Raw genomic sequence first — 13481 nt, 5'->3', positions numbered from 1 at the left:
GCCCGGCCCGCCGGTCTCGATTGGCCCAGAGAGGGGGCGGGGCTGGAAGGGGGCGGGGCCGAGCCCAGGGTGGGTGGGTCAGGCCAGACCCCAGGGGAGCTACGCGGTGGGGCCAGGTGCTCGGGTGGAGGCGGGAGGAGTAAAATGAATGTACTAATGAATGAATGAATGAACTAGCGAATGAACCAACAAGCCCACGAAGGAGGGAACGAAGGAATGGAGAGGACCCCTCCCCCTTGGGCGCCTTTAGGACGGGAATATGGGTGGGGGGATGAGAACGGAGGGCGACGCAGAGCAAAGCCAGCCCCCACTGGAGGGGTCAAAGCGCCTCGCTCAGTCACGGAAGGTGTGAGCTCTCGCCGTGCCAGGCACTGAGAATACAGCTGTGAGCAAAACCAGGCTGCATCCCTGCCCTCAGGGGGCGCGCATTTGGCGCCCAAGAGCTCCTGTGAGTATGTGTTTGTGTGTGGGTGTGTGCGCGCGCGCGCGCCCGCGTGCTCGGGTAAAGGTGGAGGGGAAAGTCATTTGAGTTAATTTCAAAATGGCAGGTCATACTAAGAAGAGAAAAGAACAGGATTCTTGGATAGGGGGTGCTGCAAGTAGTGACAGCCACTTCCAGAGGAATTTCTGCCAGTCAACAAAGATCTAGGAAGCTGCTGCACCCTGCAGTGTGCTAAGCCCATCGATGCTTTCTTGAAGATTCCTGTTTCGTAAGGAATACAATAATAAACAAGGGTCAACAAACAACACACAAGAATGACAAGAACTGTGAAGAACATCAATTAGGGGGGTGTTTGGGAGTGATGGGTGGGTAATTTCAGTGAGACTATGGTTGATATGAGACTTGGATGACAAGAAGGACTGAACCGTGTGAAGGTTGTTGATAGGAAGAGCATCCACAGGTAAAAGGAATAGCATGTGCAAATTCCCTGTGGTAGGAACCAACTGGGCATATTCTAGGATCAAAAGGAAAATGCTGGAAAGCAGTAAGCCAAGGGAAAAGGAGCCACACTAGCTGGGCACTGAAATTAAGTCTGAAGGACACGGTCTAACTTTTTTGTTCATTTTTTATTAATATACATTTATTGTTTTATTAGTGATAATGATTATAACCAACTTCTTAAATATTCTTGTAACAATTTTATCTGTTAGATGCTACCAACTTTTTTTCTTATTTACCTTCCACATTTTATTATGAAAACTTTGCAACATACAGATCAATTGAAAGATTTGCACGCATATACCAATCACCAATGTTCTACAATTAGCATTATGCTACACTTGCATGATTGCATGGTCATCCTTATTTAACTGATCCATTTCAAAGTATCAGTAAGTTGCAGACATACAAGCACACTTCACCCCTTAACACTTCAGCACGCATAGCATTACCTAGAGATCAATACCTGTTTACTGGGGGTTTTTTTGTTGTTTTTGGAGGTAAAATTTACATACAGTGAAATGTGCAAGTCTTAAGTGCCCCATGCAGTGACTTTTGACAAATGCATACACCAAGCTCTTGTCAGGATACTGAACATTATCAACACCCCAGAAATCTCCTTTGTGCCCATTCCCAGTCAGCTCCCACCACAATTCCACACAGAGGCAACCGCTGTTCTAAATTTTTTCCATCTTAGATTACTTTCGCCTATTTGAGAACTTCATATGGATGGAATCATATGGTATGTACTATTTTGTGTCTGGTTTCTTTCATTCAGTATGACGATTTTGAGATTTATCTATGTTGTTTAATGTGTTGCTTCTTTCCTTTAATAACTGAATAGTATTCCATTATCTGGATATATTCCAGTTGGTTTTTATTCATTCACCAGTTTATGATCTGGTCTCTTTTCGTTTTGGAGTATTATAAATAAAGCTACTGTGAACATTCGTGTACAAGTTTGTGTAGACATATGCTTTCATTTAGTTGGGTAACTACCTAGAAAGGGAATTGCCACATCATAGTAGAGTTGTTTTATAAGAAACTGCCAGAATATTCTCCGAAGTGGTTGTACGAGTTATGTTCCCACAGATATGTATGAGAGTTCCTTTTCTGTCCAATCCTCCTCTGTATTTGGGGTTGTAAGCCTTTATTTTTAGCCATTTAAGTGGGTGTGAAGTGGTAACTCATTGTGATTTTAATTATCATCTCCCTGATGACTAATCATGTTGCGTGTGATGTTTTTATGTGTCTGTTCAAATAGCTTGCCCACATTTACGCGTTATTTGTCTTTTTATTATTTACTTGTAGGTGTATTTTTTTTAAAAAAACAGCTCTTTTGAGGTATATTTGACAAACAATAACCTGGACATGTTTAAGCTGTACTATCTGATAAGGTTTGACATATATATATATGTTCATGAAACCACCACCACAATCAAGGCAATTAAAGATATCCATTACTCTCAAAGTTTCCTTGTGTCCTTTTCTCTTATCTTTTCTTCTTCCTCTTGTCCTCAAGCAACCACTGATCTGCTTTCTCTCACTATAGGGTGGTTTGCATTTTCTAGAGTTTTATGTAAATGGAATCGTATAATAAGTGTACTTTTGTATCTGGCTCCTTTCACCCAACAAAATTATTTTGAGATTTATCCATATTGTTGTATGTATCAACAGTTCACTCCTTTCTATTGCTGAATAATATTCCATTGCATTAACGTACCATAGTGGGTTTATTCATTCATTGGTCGATGGACATTTGGGTAGTTTCCAGTTTGGGGCAACTATAAATAAAGCTTCTGTGAACATTTGTGTACAAACCTTTATATGGACATACATTTCCTTCTACCTTGGGTAAATACCAAGGAGTGGTATGGCTAGATAATATAGTAGAGGTATGTTTAACTTTCAAAAAAAACTACGAAATCGTTTTCCAAAATGGTTGTACCATTTTACATTCCCACCAACAGTGTAGGAGAGCTCCAGTTGTTTCCTATCCTTGTCAATACTTGGTATAGCCAGTCTTAATTTTAGCCATGCTGATAGGTATGTAGTGTAATCTCATTATGATTTTAATCTGAACTTCCCTGACTAGTGATATTGATGTCAGCCGTCTGTTACTCTTCTTTGGTGAAGTGTCTACTTAAACCTTTTGCCCATTTTACAGTGTTATTATCAGGTTGTTTGTCTTCTTATTAAGTTGCAAACGCTCTTTATATATTCGGAATACAAGTCTTTTGTCAGGTGTATGCTTTGCAAACATCTTATCCCGGTCTGTAGCTTGTCCTTTGAAGAGCACAAATTCTAAATTTTGATGAAGTTAAATTTATCAATCTGCTCTTTTATGGATTGTGATTTTGGTGTCATATCTAAGACATCTTTGTCTAACCCAAGGTCACAAAGATCTTGTTTTCTTTTAAAAGTTGTATGGTTCTAGGTTTTACATTTACTTAGGTTTCTGATCCATTTTGAGTCAATTTTTGTGTGTTTTGTGAGATATGGGTCAAAGTTCATTTTTGTGCATGTGGATATCCAATTATTTCATCATCATTTGTTGAAAAGACTATCTCTACTGTAATTTTTTGCCTATATCAAAGATCAGTTTTCCAGAAATTTGTGGATTCAGGGCTGTCTATACTGTTCTATTGATGTATTTTCTATCTTTATACCAATAACATGAAGCTTTGATTAGTGTTTTGTAATAATCTTTGGAATCAGATAGTGTAAGTTCTATAACTTTGTTCTCAGTGTTGTTTTAACTAGTCTAGGTTTTTTTGCATTCCCAAAAATGGGATTTGGGGATTTTGATTGGTACTGGTTTAAATTCTGTAGATCAATTTGGAGAGAATTGACATCTTTTCACCAATATTGAGTTCTTTGAGCCATAAACTAGGTCTCTCTCCATTTATTTTGGTCTATAGTTTCTCTCACCAATATTTGGTATTTTTCAATGCACTGTTCTATCATATCTTTTGCCAGATTTGCTCCTAAGTACTGCACATTTTTGATGCTATTGTGAGTGGTATTGTTTTTAAAAATTTTAATTTCTGATTGATCATTGCTAGCATATAGGAATACAATTGATTTTTGTATATTGATCTTATATCCTGCAGCCTGCTAAACTCCCATATTAGTTCTAGCAACTTTTCTATAGATTCCATTGCATTTTCTAAATAGATAATCTTGTCATGTGTGAACAAAGACAGTTTACTTCTTCCTTTCCAGTCTGGATGCTGTTTACTTCTTTTCCTTGCCTAATTTCCCAGGCTTGAACCTCCAACACAGTGTTGAATAGAAAGTGTAAGAGTGGGGCTTCCCTGTCTTCATTCTGATTTTAGGCGGAAAGCACTCAGTCTTTCACCACTAAGGACGATGTTAGCTGTAGGTTTTTTTATAGATGTCAGTTATCAGGTTGAGGAAGTTCCCTTCTATTCCTAGTTTACTGGGAGTTTTTTAATTTTATTTTATCATGACTGGATGTTGGATTCTGTCAAATGTTTTTTCTGCATGTATTGAGAATATTGCTGTAGTCAGAATGTATCCCCCCGCCCCCCCCCAAAATCATATGCTGAAATCTTAACTCCCAAAGGTGACGGTATTAGGAGGTGGGGCCTTTGGGAAGTATTTAGGTCCCAATGGGATCAATGCCCTTATAAAACAGGCTCCAGAGATACCTTGCTCCTTTGGCATGTGAGGACCTAGCAAGAAGTTGCTGGCTATTAACTAGGAAGCGAGCCCTCACCAGGGTACAACCATGTTGGCACCTTGATCTTGGACTTCCAGCCTCCAGAACTGTGAGAAATGAATTTCTGTTGTTTATCAGCCACACAGTGTGTGGTATTTTGTTATACCAGCCTGAATAGACTAAGAGATATGTCATATCGTTTTTATTTTTGTTAATCTGCTGAGTTATGTTGATAAAATTTCAAATGTTTAAACTAAACTTGTATTCTTATTATAGACTACTTAGTCATAATATGTTATCATTTTTGTATCTTGTTGAACTCCATTTGCTAAAATTTTGTCTAGAATTTTTGCATGTATGTTCATGAAACACATCAGTCTGTAGTTTTCTTTTATATGATGTCTTTGAATGGTTTTGATATAAAGCTAGTGCTGGCCTCATTGAATAAGTTGGAAGTATTCTTTCCTCCTCACGTCTATGGAAGAGTTTGTGTAGTATTGACATTATTTCTTCCTTAAATAATTTGTAGAATTTGATATTCCCGCTTGCATATTTGCTTACATGTGAGGGCAGGCTGCAGAGGATGTCATGCTGGGTGGCTAAAACTTCAGAGACCCAGAGGACACAGTTCAGGGTGACCACAGTGGAAGGAAAGTGAGAAGGAAAACCCTGGACAGGAAAGAACCAGAGGCACGGAACCCAACTTTGGCATATAAACTCTGCTCAAATCTCTGGTGACACTGGGATGTGTATGTACAGGGCAGACTCTAAGAAAATAACTGAGCAGAGATATCAGATGACGTTCAACATGGGAGACAGAGTTTGGAGTCTGAGTTTAGCTAAGTTAACTGGCTGCTAATGCAGCAGCAGCAGCAGCAACAATAACACCTCTTTGGAGAAATATAACAGAAAGCAAGAAGCCAGAGCCACTAGAACACATTATTGACAATGTCCAGGATATGATGCTTAATTACTAGACGAAACAAGAAAATGTGATGACACTCAAGGAAAAAAACATTCAAGGGAAACTGACCCTGATATCATAATTCACAGACAATATTTTTCAAGCAGCTATTATAAATATGCTTAAGGACATAAAGCATGCTCATAATTATATTTTTACAGTGATATATATGCCTCATTAACACATAATATAACAGTATCTAAAACTGGTCTACCAACTGTCTAATTTTGAGGTAATGCTATTTTTAGTAAATATTTCTAGATATCTGCAGTAACTATAATGGGATATAGAAATATTTATTTTTGTTGGTGATGAAGTAACATGTACTGCTAATAGTACTGTGGTTTGCTGTCCACATTCATAATTGAAGGAAATGCTATATTTTAGTTGCTTGAGTAAAAATAAATATGAATTTTCCCCCATCCAAGTTTACAGATTCCTTGAGTTCTTAATGTCAGGTTTAGATCTTAAGGTCACAGATACTATTTTTCCCAGTAAAACCAAAAACCATGTCTGGCATATAATAGGTGCTCAAAAATATTTCTTAAATAAATGAATACATCTGTGTTCCAGGCTGGTGGTTAAGGGATTAAAATTTGTTCCCTAGTCTTTCACATCCATCTTAATAATGAACTGAGGGGCTTCCCTGGTGGTGCAGTGGTTAAGAATCCACCTGCCAATGCAGGGGACACGGGTTCAAGCCCTGGTCAGGGAAGATCCCACATGCCGTGGAGCAACTAAGCCCGTGTGCCACAACTACTGAGCCTGTGCTCTAGAGCCCGTGCGCCACAACTACTGAAGCCCTCATGCCTAGAGCCCGTGCTCTGCAACAAGAGAAGCCACCACAATGAGAAGCCCGCACACCGCAATGAAGAGTAGCCCCCGCTTCCTGCAAAAGCCGGCGCGCAGCAACGAAGACCCAACGCAGCCAAAAATAAATAAATAAATTTATTTAAAAAAATAATGAACTGATATCAAAAGCTACTATTTGATGATTGTTTGCTATGTACCAGGCACTGTTTTATAAATACTATCTCATCTTATTCTTACAATGACCCTGAGGCATGTACTATTATTACTCCCATTCTCTTGTTACAGAAACTGGACCGGGATGGCAGGAGGTCTGCAGGAGACTTTCTGACACCAGCAGGTAACCCCTTTTTCTTGGCATGGAAGGAGAATGATTTAACAGCCTCTCAATAGTACGTTCTAATTAAGTAAGGCATGTTCAGGTCTGTGTTCTCCTTCTCTGATATAGGAAATATCTGGACTTAAAGGTAATCTTTAATTTAACATTTTTGTCTGCTTTTAATATTTTTATTAAAACGTTATCGAAAAGCCTCTTCTTCTGTGTCCCGAATAAAGCAAAAGAAATCTATTCTGTCACCAGATGACCACAACTTCTGGTCCGAAAAGTGACCACAGGCTTCAGAGCCTTGGTACTCCAAGCGTAGTCAGGGATCTGCAGCATGGGAGTCACCTAGCTTTCGAGAAACGCAGAACCTCAGTCCCACCCCAGTCCTCCTGAATCAGAACTTTCATTTTTACCAAGATCTACCAGATTTGCAGACTTCCAGTGCGATAACCTGAGCTCCCCCCACGCCGTTCTCTGGAACAGCGAGTTAAAGAGTCCCGCGGGCCCCAGGGAAAATGTTCCAGTCTTCCTTCTGTGGAAGAAATTTTCTTTGGAAAAGGGCGGGAAGCAGTTTGGGTACTAGGTGGGCAGTACTAGGTGGGTAGTACTAGGCTGTGAAGTCAAGGGAATAATGGGAGAATGTAATCCTTTGAAAGTTTTCGGTCTCTTGGTGAATACGAAAAATTTTCCTGCCCTTGCATTTTTCCCGGAAGCAGCTGTATTTCTGCTGTCCGCCTCTAGAAAACAGAACAATTAAAAAAACGATCAGGATTTCATTTAGTAAGCACCCACCGGGCTTTTACTTTTGCACCCGGCCCTGCGCTGACCTCTTGGAATATTCAAATAGGGAGAGCGACTGGTGACTGTCACGCCACAGCTCCCGTTCAATGGGGAACAGACATGCTAAACAAGAGCCAAGATGGCTGCTGGGCCTGGCGTGGCACGTGGTGGGTCTGGCGGTCTCCTTCCAGGGACCAGCCTAGGAATTGCAGGGGACCCTATTCCACACCTAACCCCGCTCACAGTCCAAGGCTGGATTCTGTCCAGCTCTGCAGTTTAAGGTGCCCCGGTTTAATTCGAACTCCGTCCGCCTAGTTGCGCACACTGACGCAGGGCGGGGCGAGGTCTCCCCCTTCCGAGGGGAAATGGTGGGCGCCACGCTGCTAGGGCGCAGCCGCGAGTGGGCCGTGTGCAGCTCTGCTGGGCGGGAAGCGGGGGCCGGGGGCGGGGGGGGCGGGGAGCAGGGGCGGGGGGGCGGGGAGTTTGTAGCCCGACAGCCCCTTTCCACGGGCTCCCGGCCCAGTGTGCACCGCGCGAGCCGTGGTTCCGGACGCGTGGTGGTCGTGGTGTACAGGCGCTTCGGCCTGTAGGCACCTCCAGCAGGTACTGGTCGGGGCCCGGGCACAGAGAGCCATCCAAACTGCGTGGGGTTCCGCACAATGACCCTTGCCATCTCCCTTGGCGTCCCAGGGGTTGGTGGCTACAGGTTTACCCTGGAAATGGGATCCCACTACACCAGGCATTGGCACCGCATCCATTCCGTGCCATTTCCAGGCACCGCGACCAGCCTAGGAATTGCAGGGGAACCTATTCCACACCTAACCCTGCTCACAGCCATTGCAGTCAGGACTAGTGGCTCTGGGCCTTATCCTAGAGGGAAAGTGGCTTCAGCCCTTCCTCCCCTGGCCTCCACCAACTTCCACTGACCACGTGTATTCCTGCTCTGGAATGAGGGACGTTTGAGGTAGCGGGTGAGGGGTCGTGGGGACTTAGGGAGGAGGGCTTAGGTGTGGGTGAGGACAACAGGGGAATGAGGGCGGGAGGCTTGGGGACAGTAGTTGGACTTGAGTGAGGTCAGGGCTTGGGACAGGGATGATGCTTGGGAAGGGGGGGGACATGGCTTGAGTGGGGGCAGGGATTTGGCTTGGGTGGGGGCAGGGCTTTGTTAGGGATCGGACTTGAGTGGGGGATGGGACATGGGAAGGGGTGGGGCTCGGTGGGGACAGGGATCGGACTTCCGTAAGCGTGGGGCTTGGCGTCAGGGGCTGGGCTTAGGTGGGGGTGGCGCTTGGGTGGGGGTGGGACTTGGAGGGGGGACAGGGATCAAACTTCCGTGAGGGGAGGCTTGGCGTCAGGGGTGGGGCTTAAGTCCTCCGTCGTGCGTCAGTGGGGGCAGAGTTTGAGGGAGGGGGTGGATTGGAGGGCGGGGCAATAATCATACTGTAGGATCCCTCCCGTACTAGCACTGTATACCAGTTGAGAAGTTTCTTTTCTTTTGTTTTTTGAATTTTTGAATTTTATTTTATTTTTTTACAGCAGGTTCTTATTAGTCATCCATTTTATACACATCAGTGTATACATGTCAATCCCAATGGCCCAGTTCATCACACACACCCCCCCGCCCCCTGAGCAGTTTCCTGTATCCCTGTACCAGAGTGCCTCTGTAGGCTCAGAATGGGCACAGCCTGAGCAGGGCCGTGTGGGGTGGAACCGTAGCAAAGCGCCTCTGCCTCGCCTTGGACAGATGCAGTGAGGCAGTACCACCTCCCAGCACCGCGAGCTGCCTCTGGGCAGAGCTAGAGGGCAGGCCTAGTGTTGCGTGTGGGTGGAATCCCCGCATCTGCACTGCCGGTGGGTCCCTAGTCAGCATGGTGAACGGCTGTGACGTAGACGTATGTCGGGAGAGGCTTCTGTAACTTCCTGGCAAAAAGCCGGAGGGGTGGGGTTGCCTGCCAGGGTTTCCAGGGTCTACAGGGTGGGGTCACACCTAGGTTGAGGGTTGTCGGTTTCAGCAGTGTGGCACTGTAGACCCTTTTTGGGTCCCTTTTCTGTCCCTGATTCTAGCTTCCACACAGTTTGAAACGGTAGGCTACTGTTTTTCAGCACGTGATCCTTGCCGCCCACCCCCATGTCCCCTCCCCTCCAGCGACAACAGGACACTTCTTTGGTTGGAGGCCAGTGACATCCCCTGTTGCTCCTTAACCTTTACCACATAGCACCCCTCTGCGATGGAAACCCATGGTCCCCGCCCTTCTCAGTATCCACGGCAACACTGCAGCTTGTCACACGTTCTCCACACCCACCAGTTTCATTGCCTTGTGCAGAGGGAGCTCCAACCATCTTTCTCATTTGTCAGACATTCTCTGAGAAAGGAGGGAACTCACATCTCCGTCCTCCAACCTTTGCCCCAGAGAAGTGGGTACCGGGTGCCCTAGGCCTGAACAGCCCTGAGGCAGGGAGTGGGACAGCCTGCTGTCCTCTCCCGTTTGGCGGGCTTTGTCAGGCCCCTCCTCATGACGCTGACCTTTTCACCACAGGCACCTGCAGTACACACAGAGGAGTCCTTGGACTTTGAGGAGGAGTGCACGGCAAGCCGAGGTCAGCAGGGAGGGGAGCTTGGCCTAAAGACACCTCTCCAGCAAATGACTGGGGAAGCCCTGAAAAGCAGGGCCTGAATCTCTGTGACCAGAAGTGGGGGTAGCGCGTGGGCTTTTAGTCGGGGTGGGAGGGTGCGCGTGAATGATGCTCTCACCCCATTTGCATTATAGGCTGTGCAAACCCGGAACGATTCTGCCTCCATACTCGGCGTTGACTCAGAATTCCCTGAGTCCCGGTCCAACTCTGTGAGCTGCCTACTGCCCCTAGTGTTAGATCAGTCCATAGATAGTGGGAGCAATGCCTGTGAATCTGTTGGAGGATTGGTGCAAGGGCATGGACCTGGACCCCAGGAAGGCCCTGCTGATCGTGGGCATCCCTGTGGAGTGTAGTGAAGAGGAAATTAAAGAGACCCTGAAGGCGGGCTTACAGCCCCTGTGTGCCTACAGGGTGCTGGGCAGAATGTTCAGAAGGGAAGACAGCTCTAAGGCAGTTCTCATTGGATTGGCCGACCAGGTCAATTACGCTACGGTGCCGAGTCAGATCCCAGGAAAGGGAGGTACCTGGGAAGTGGTGGTGAAGCCCCGTAGCCCAGATGATGAACTTATCAACAGACTGAACCACTTCCTGAAAGCTGAGGGCCGGAGAATGGTAGATGTGGTCAAAACCCTGGGGTATATCACTCGCCCCGAGGAGGGACAGCCAAAAGGCTTGGCCCAAGTCAGGCCACCAGACCCGCAGCCTCTGCGAGAAAGTATGTGGTACCGAAAACTGAAGGTGTTTTCGGGAAGCACTTCCCCAGGCCCGGGCGAAGAGAACTTTGAAGCCTGGCTAGAGCAGGTGACTCAGATGATGCAGATGTGGTGGGTGTCTGAGGTAGAGAAGCAGCGGCGTTTGCTGGAAAGCTTGCGCGGCCCCGCCCTGTCCATCGTGCGGATGCTCCGGGCCAACAGTGGCTCCATGACCGTGGCGCAGTGCCTGGACGCCCTGAAGCAGATCTTCGGGAATAAAGAGAACTATAGAACCGCACGCTTTCAGTTGCTCCAGACCTTGCAGAAGCCCGGAGAGAAAGTCTCTGCCTTCTTGGTACGGCTAGAGCCCGTGCTGCAGAACGCTGTGCGGCACAGCCCCTTGCCAGTGAGAAGCGCAGACATGATTCGCCTGAAATACATCCTAGCCCAGGCCCACGTGAGCACTGGCCTCCGGGACAAGCTCATGGTCTTGGATCAGCGAGGCTGTGCGCCCACCTTCCTGGAGTTGATGCAGCTCGTTCGAGACGTGGAGGAGTGGCAGACCGCCGCGGCAGTGACCAGGGAGAAGCAGAGGCAGGTAGGAGGGGGCCACAGGGCCTCTGGCACCCAGGTAGTGGCAGAAACCAGTGTCCTGGTCCGTCCGGTCATGGTGCGGGCAGGGCAGTTCCATGACAGCAGCACTCAGACCGTCCAGGAAGGGGCTACCCTGTCACTGAAGCGCAGGCAGGTGCCACGCTGCTGCGAGACTGGGGAGGAAGGCCACAGCCAGGCCGCGTGTCCTAGGGCCGAGGACCAGCCCCCGGCAAAGCAGGCGCCTCAGCCTGCAGCAGAAGAGTCGGGAAACGAGATGCGGGCTGGGGCCGGGAGCCAACCCGAGCCCCAGGAAGCATAGGCTCAAGGTATCCAGGCACCCCCTCCCCTAGCAGGCAACACAGATATTGTAACGAGGGGAAGGGGCAGCCCACAGAAACAGTGGGGGCCTTGACTGGGGCACAGGGGCAGGGCAGCCAGGCCGAGGCCCCGCCCCAGCCCCCGCAGCGTCCACCAGCTGTTAGGGACTCCACCAAGCAAGCCGAAATCAGCTCAGGGAGGCACCGGCAGCACAAGCGGGAAGCCGCCATACGCAGCACGACGCGTACCCGAGCCTCAGACACAGACCCCAACACAGCAGAGGCTGACAAAGGTATAGTCGGGGGCTCTGGCGTCAGCCCTGTCTTCTGGCCACCCTCAAACGCCCACCCTGGAGGCTCTGAGCTAAGGGTGTTGACGGGCCCCCAGGCCACGCGGGGCCTAGAGGCACCTCCCCCGGGGCCGCCCCTGCCAGAAGGAGCCGGCGCTGGCGAGGAAGGGCTGTGGGGCAGAGAGGAGATGCCCCAGGGACACCGCAGGGTCCAACTTCACGATCATCTACACCGCTCGAGGGGAGCCCCGGGAAGGCAGCACCCTGGAGCCTCTGCGCAGGTGAGGGCAGGAGCAAGTCTCCTGCCCCTGCAGCCTGAAAGGGCAGTAGGGGCAAGGACAGCAGACACTGAGGAGACGATCCCACGCGAGAGGGTCAGGTCAGCTTGGCAGGCAGGGCGCTGAGTCCCTGGTTGCCCAGTACCCCACAACTGGCTTTGGTGTGAGTGGGGGTGCAGGGAAGCGTTTGTTCCAAAGGAGGAGGAGGAGAAGGAGGAGGAGACGGAGGAGGGAGACTTGGAGAAGAGGGGGAGGGGGAGGGGCGGGAAGGGGAGGGGGTCCGGGCAGCGTCCAAGAGAATTAGTTGGCGGGAGGAAGGAGTGTTTAGTTCTCCCTAGGTTTGTGCGTGGCCACTGGAGACGTGGGACTGGCCTGGAGAACCACAGCTCACAGCTGCCAATGCCAAGGCCAGCCCCAAAGCCTGCCACCTGGGAGCAGCCCTGAGTGGCCAGCCCCGGCCTGGGCGAGGGGCACCTGCAGATGGCTGCCACCCACACTGGCCTGGGAGTCGTTAGGGGCCACTCCAGGTGCCTGGGCCTCCCTCCTGAGAGGGGACCCCTATTCATCATCCCCTGGGGCAGGTTGCTCCCTGTACTGGCAAGCCCAAATGTGTCCCTGTAGGCCCCAGAGGGACCCAGGTGTCAAGGAACCCCCCAGCCCCCGCTCCCCTCCCCCCAACACACACACCCTAGCCATCGTCCCCCCGCAGAGCCCTGAGGTGCGCCACGTGCCAGCCAAGGCTCTGGTCTCTCTGGGCCAGTGTCGTGAGCTCAACGTGTGCTTTCTGGGCATAGATTCAGGCCCAGCGCTGCCTGTTGTTGTGGAAATGTGCATGTGTTCTCCTCTGAGCAGTCCACCCCGCCCCGGTCCCGGCGCCGAGACACGAAGCCCAGTCTCAGGAGCCGGCAGGAAGGACGGGATGGACGAGGTCACAGCCAGCGCCCACCCCAGGACCTGGGAGCCCACCCGGGACCTTTGGAAGGAAGACCTTGACCGGGGCTGCAGGAGGTCTGCGGGAGGCCCCCCAGGGCTTGTGTTCTGCTGGGCCACCCCGTTGTTCCTCGGGACTCCACGTCCCCGGCTCGGTGGCATGCGCCCTGCTGTGGGACTGTCCTGTGCCCGCCATAGGGCAGGGCCAGGCCCCAGGCATGTGGGCCAGAAATGGAGGGTCT

The 13481-nt window shown here is 49.2% G+C and overlaps 1 protein-coding gene across 1 annotated transcript; it reads left to right on the top strand.

Moving 5' to 3' along the window:
* The first annotated feature begins 154 nt into the window (after positions 1 to 154).
* On the top strand, positions 155 to 12554 carry LOC101281546 (PNMA family member 5). Its single transcript, XM_049705034.1, has 4 exons — positions 155 to 448; positions 6688 to 6739; positions 10042 to 10102; positions 10273 to 12554. Exon 4 carries the CDS (start codon positions 10400 to 10402, stop codon positions 11741 to 11743), a length of 1344 nt encoding a protein of 447 aa, XP_049560991.1. The 5' UTR covers positions 155 to 448; positions 6688 to 6739; positions 10042 to 10102; positions 10273 to 10399; the 3' UTR covers positions 11744 to 12554.
* Positions 12555 to 13481: the final 927 nt, after the last annotated feature.

This window comes from Orcinus orca, chromosome X (assembly GCF_937001465.1).
Source record: "Orcinus orca chromosome X, mOrcOrc1.1, whole genome shotgun sequence".
Classification (NCBI taxonomy): Eukaryota; Metazoa; Chordata; class Mammalia; order Artiodactyla; family Delphinidae; genus Orcinus; species Orcinus orca.
The sequence above is the reverse complement of the archived record's forward strand: the minus strand, read 5'-3'. Positions and strand labels throughout refer to the sequence as shown.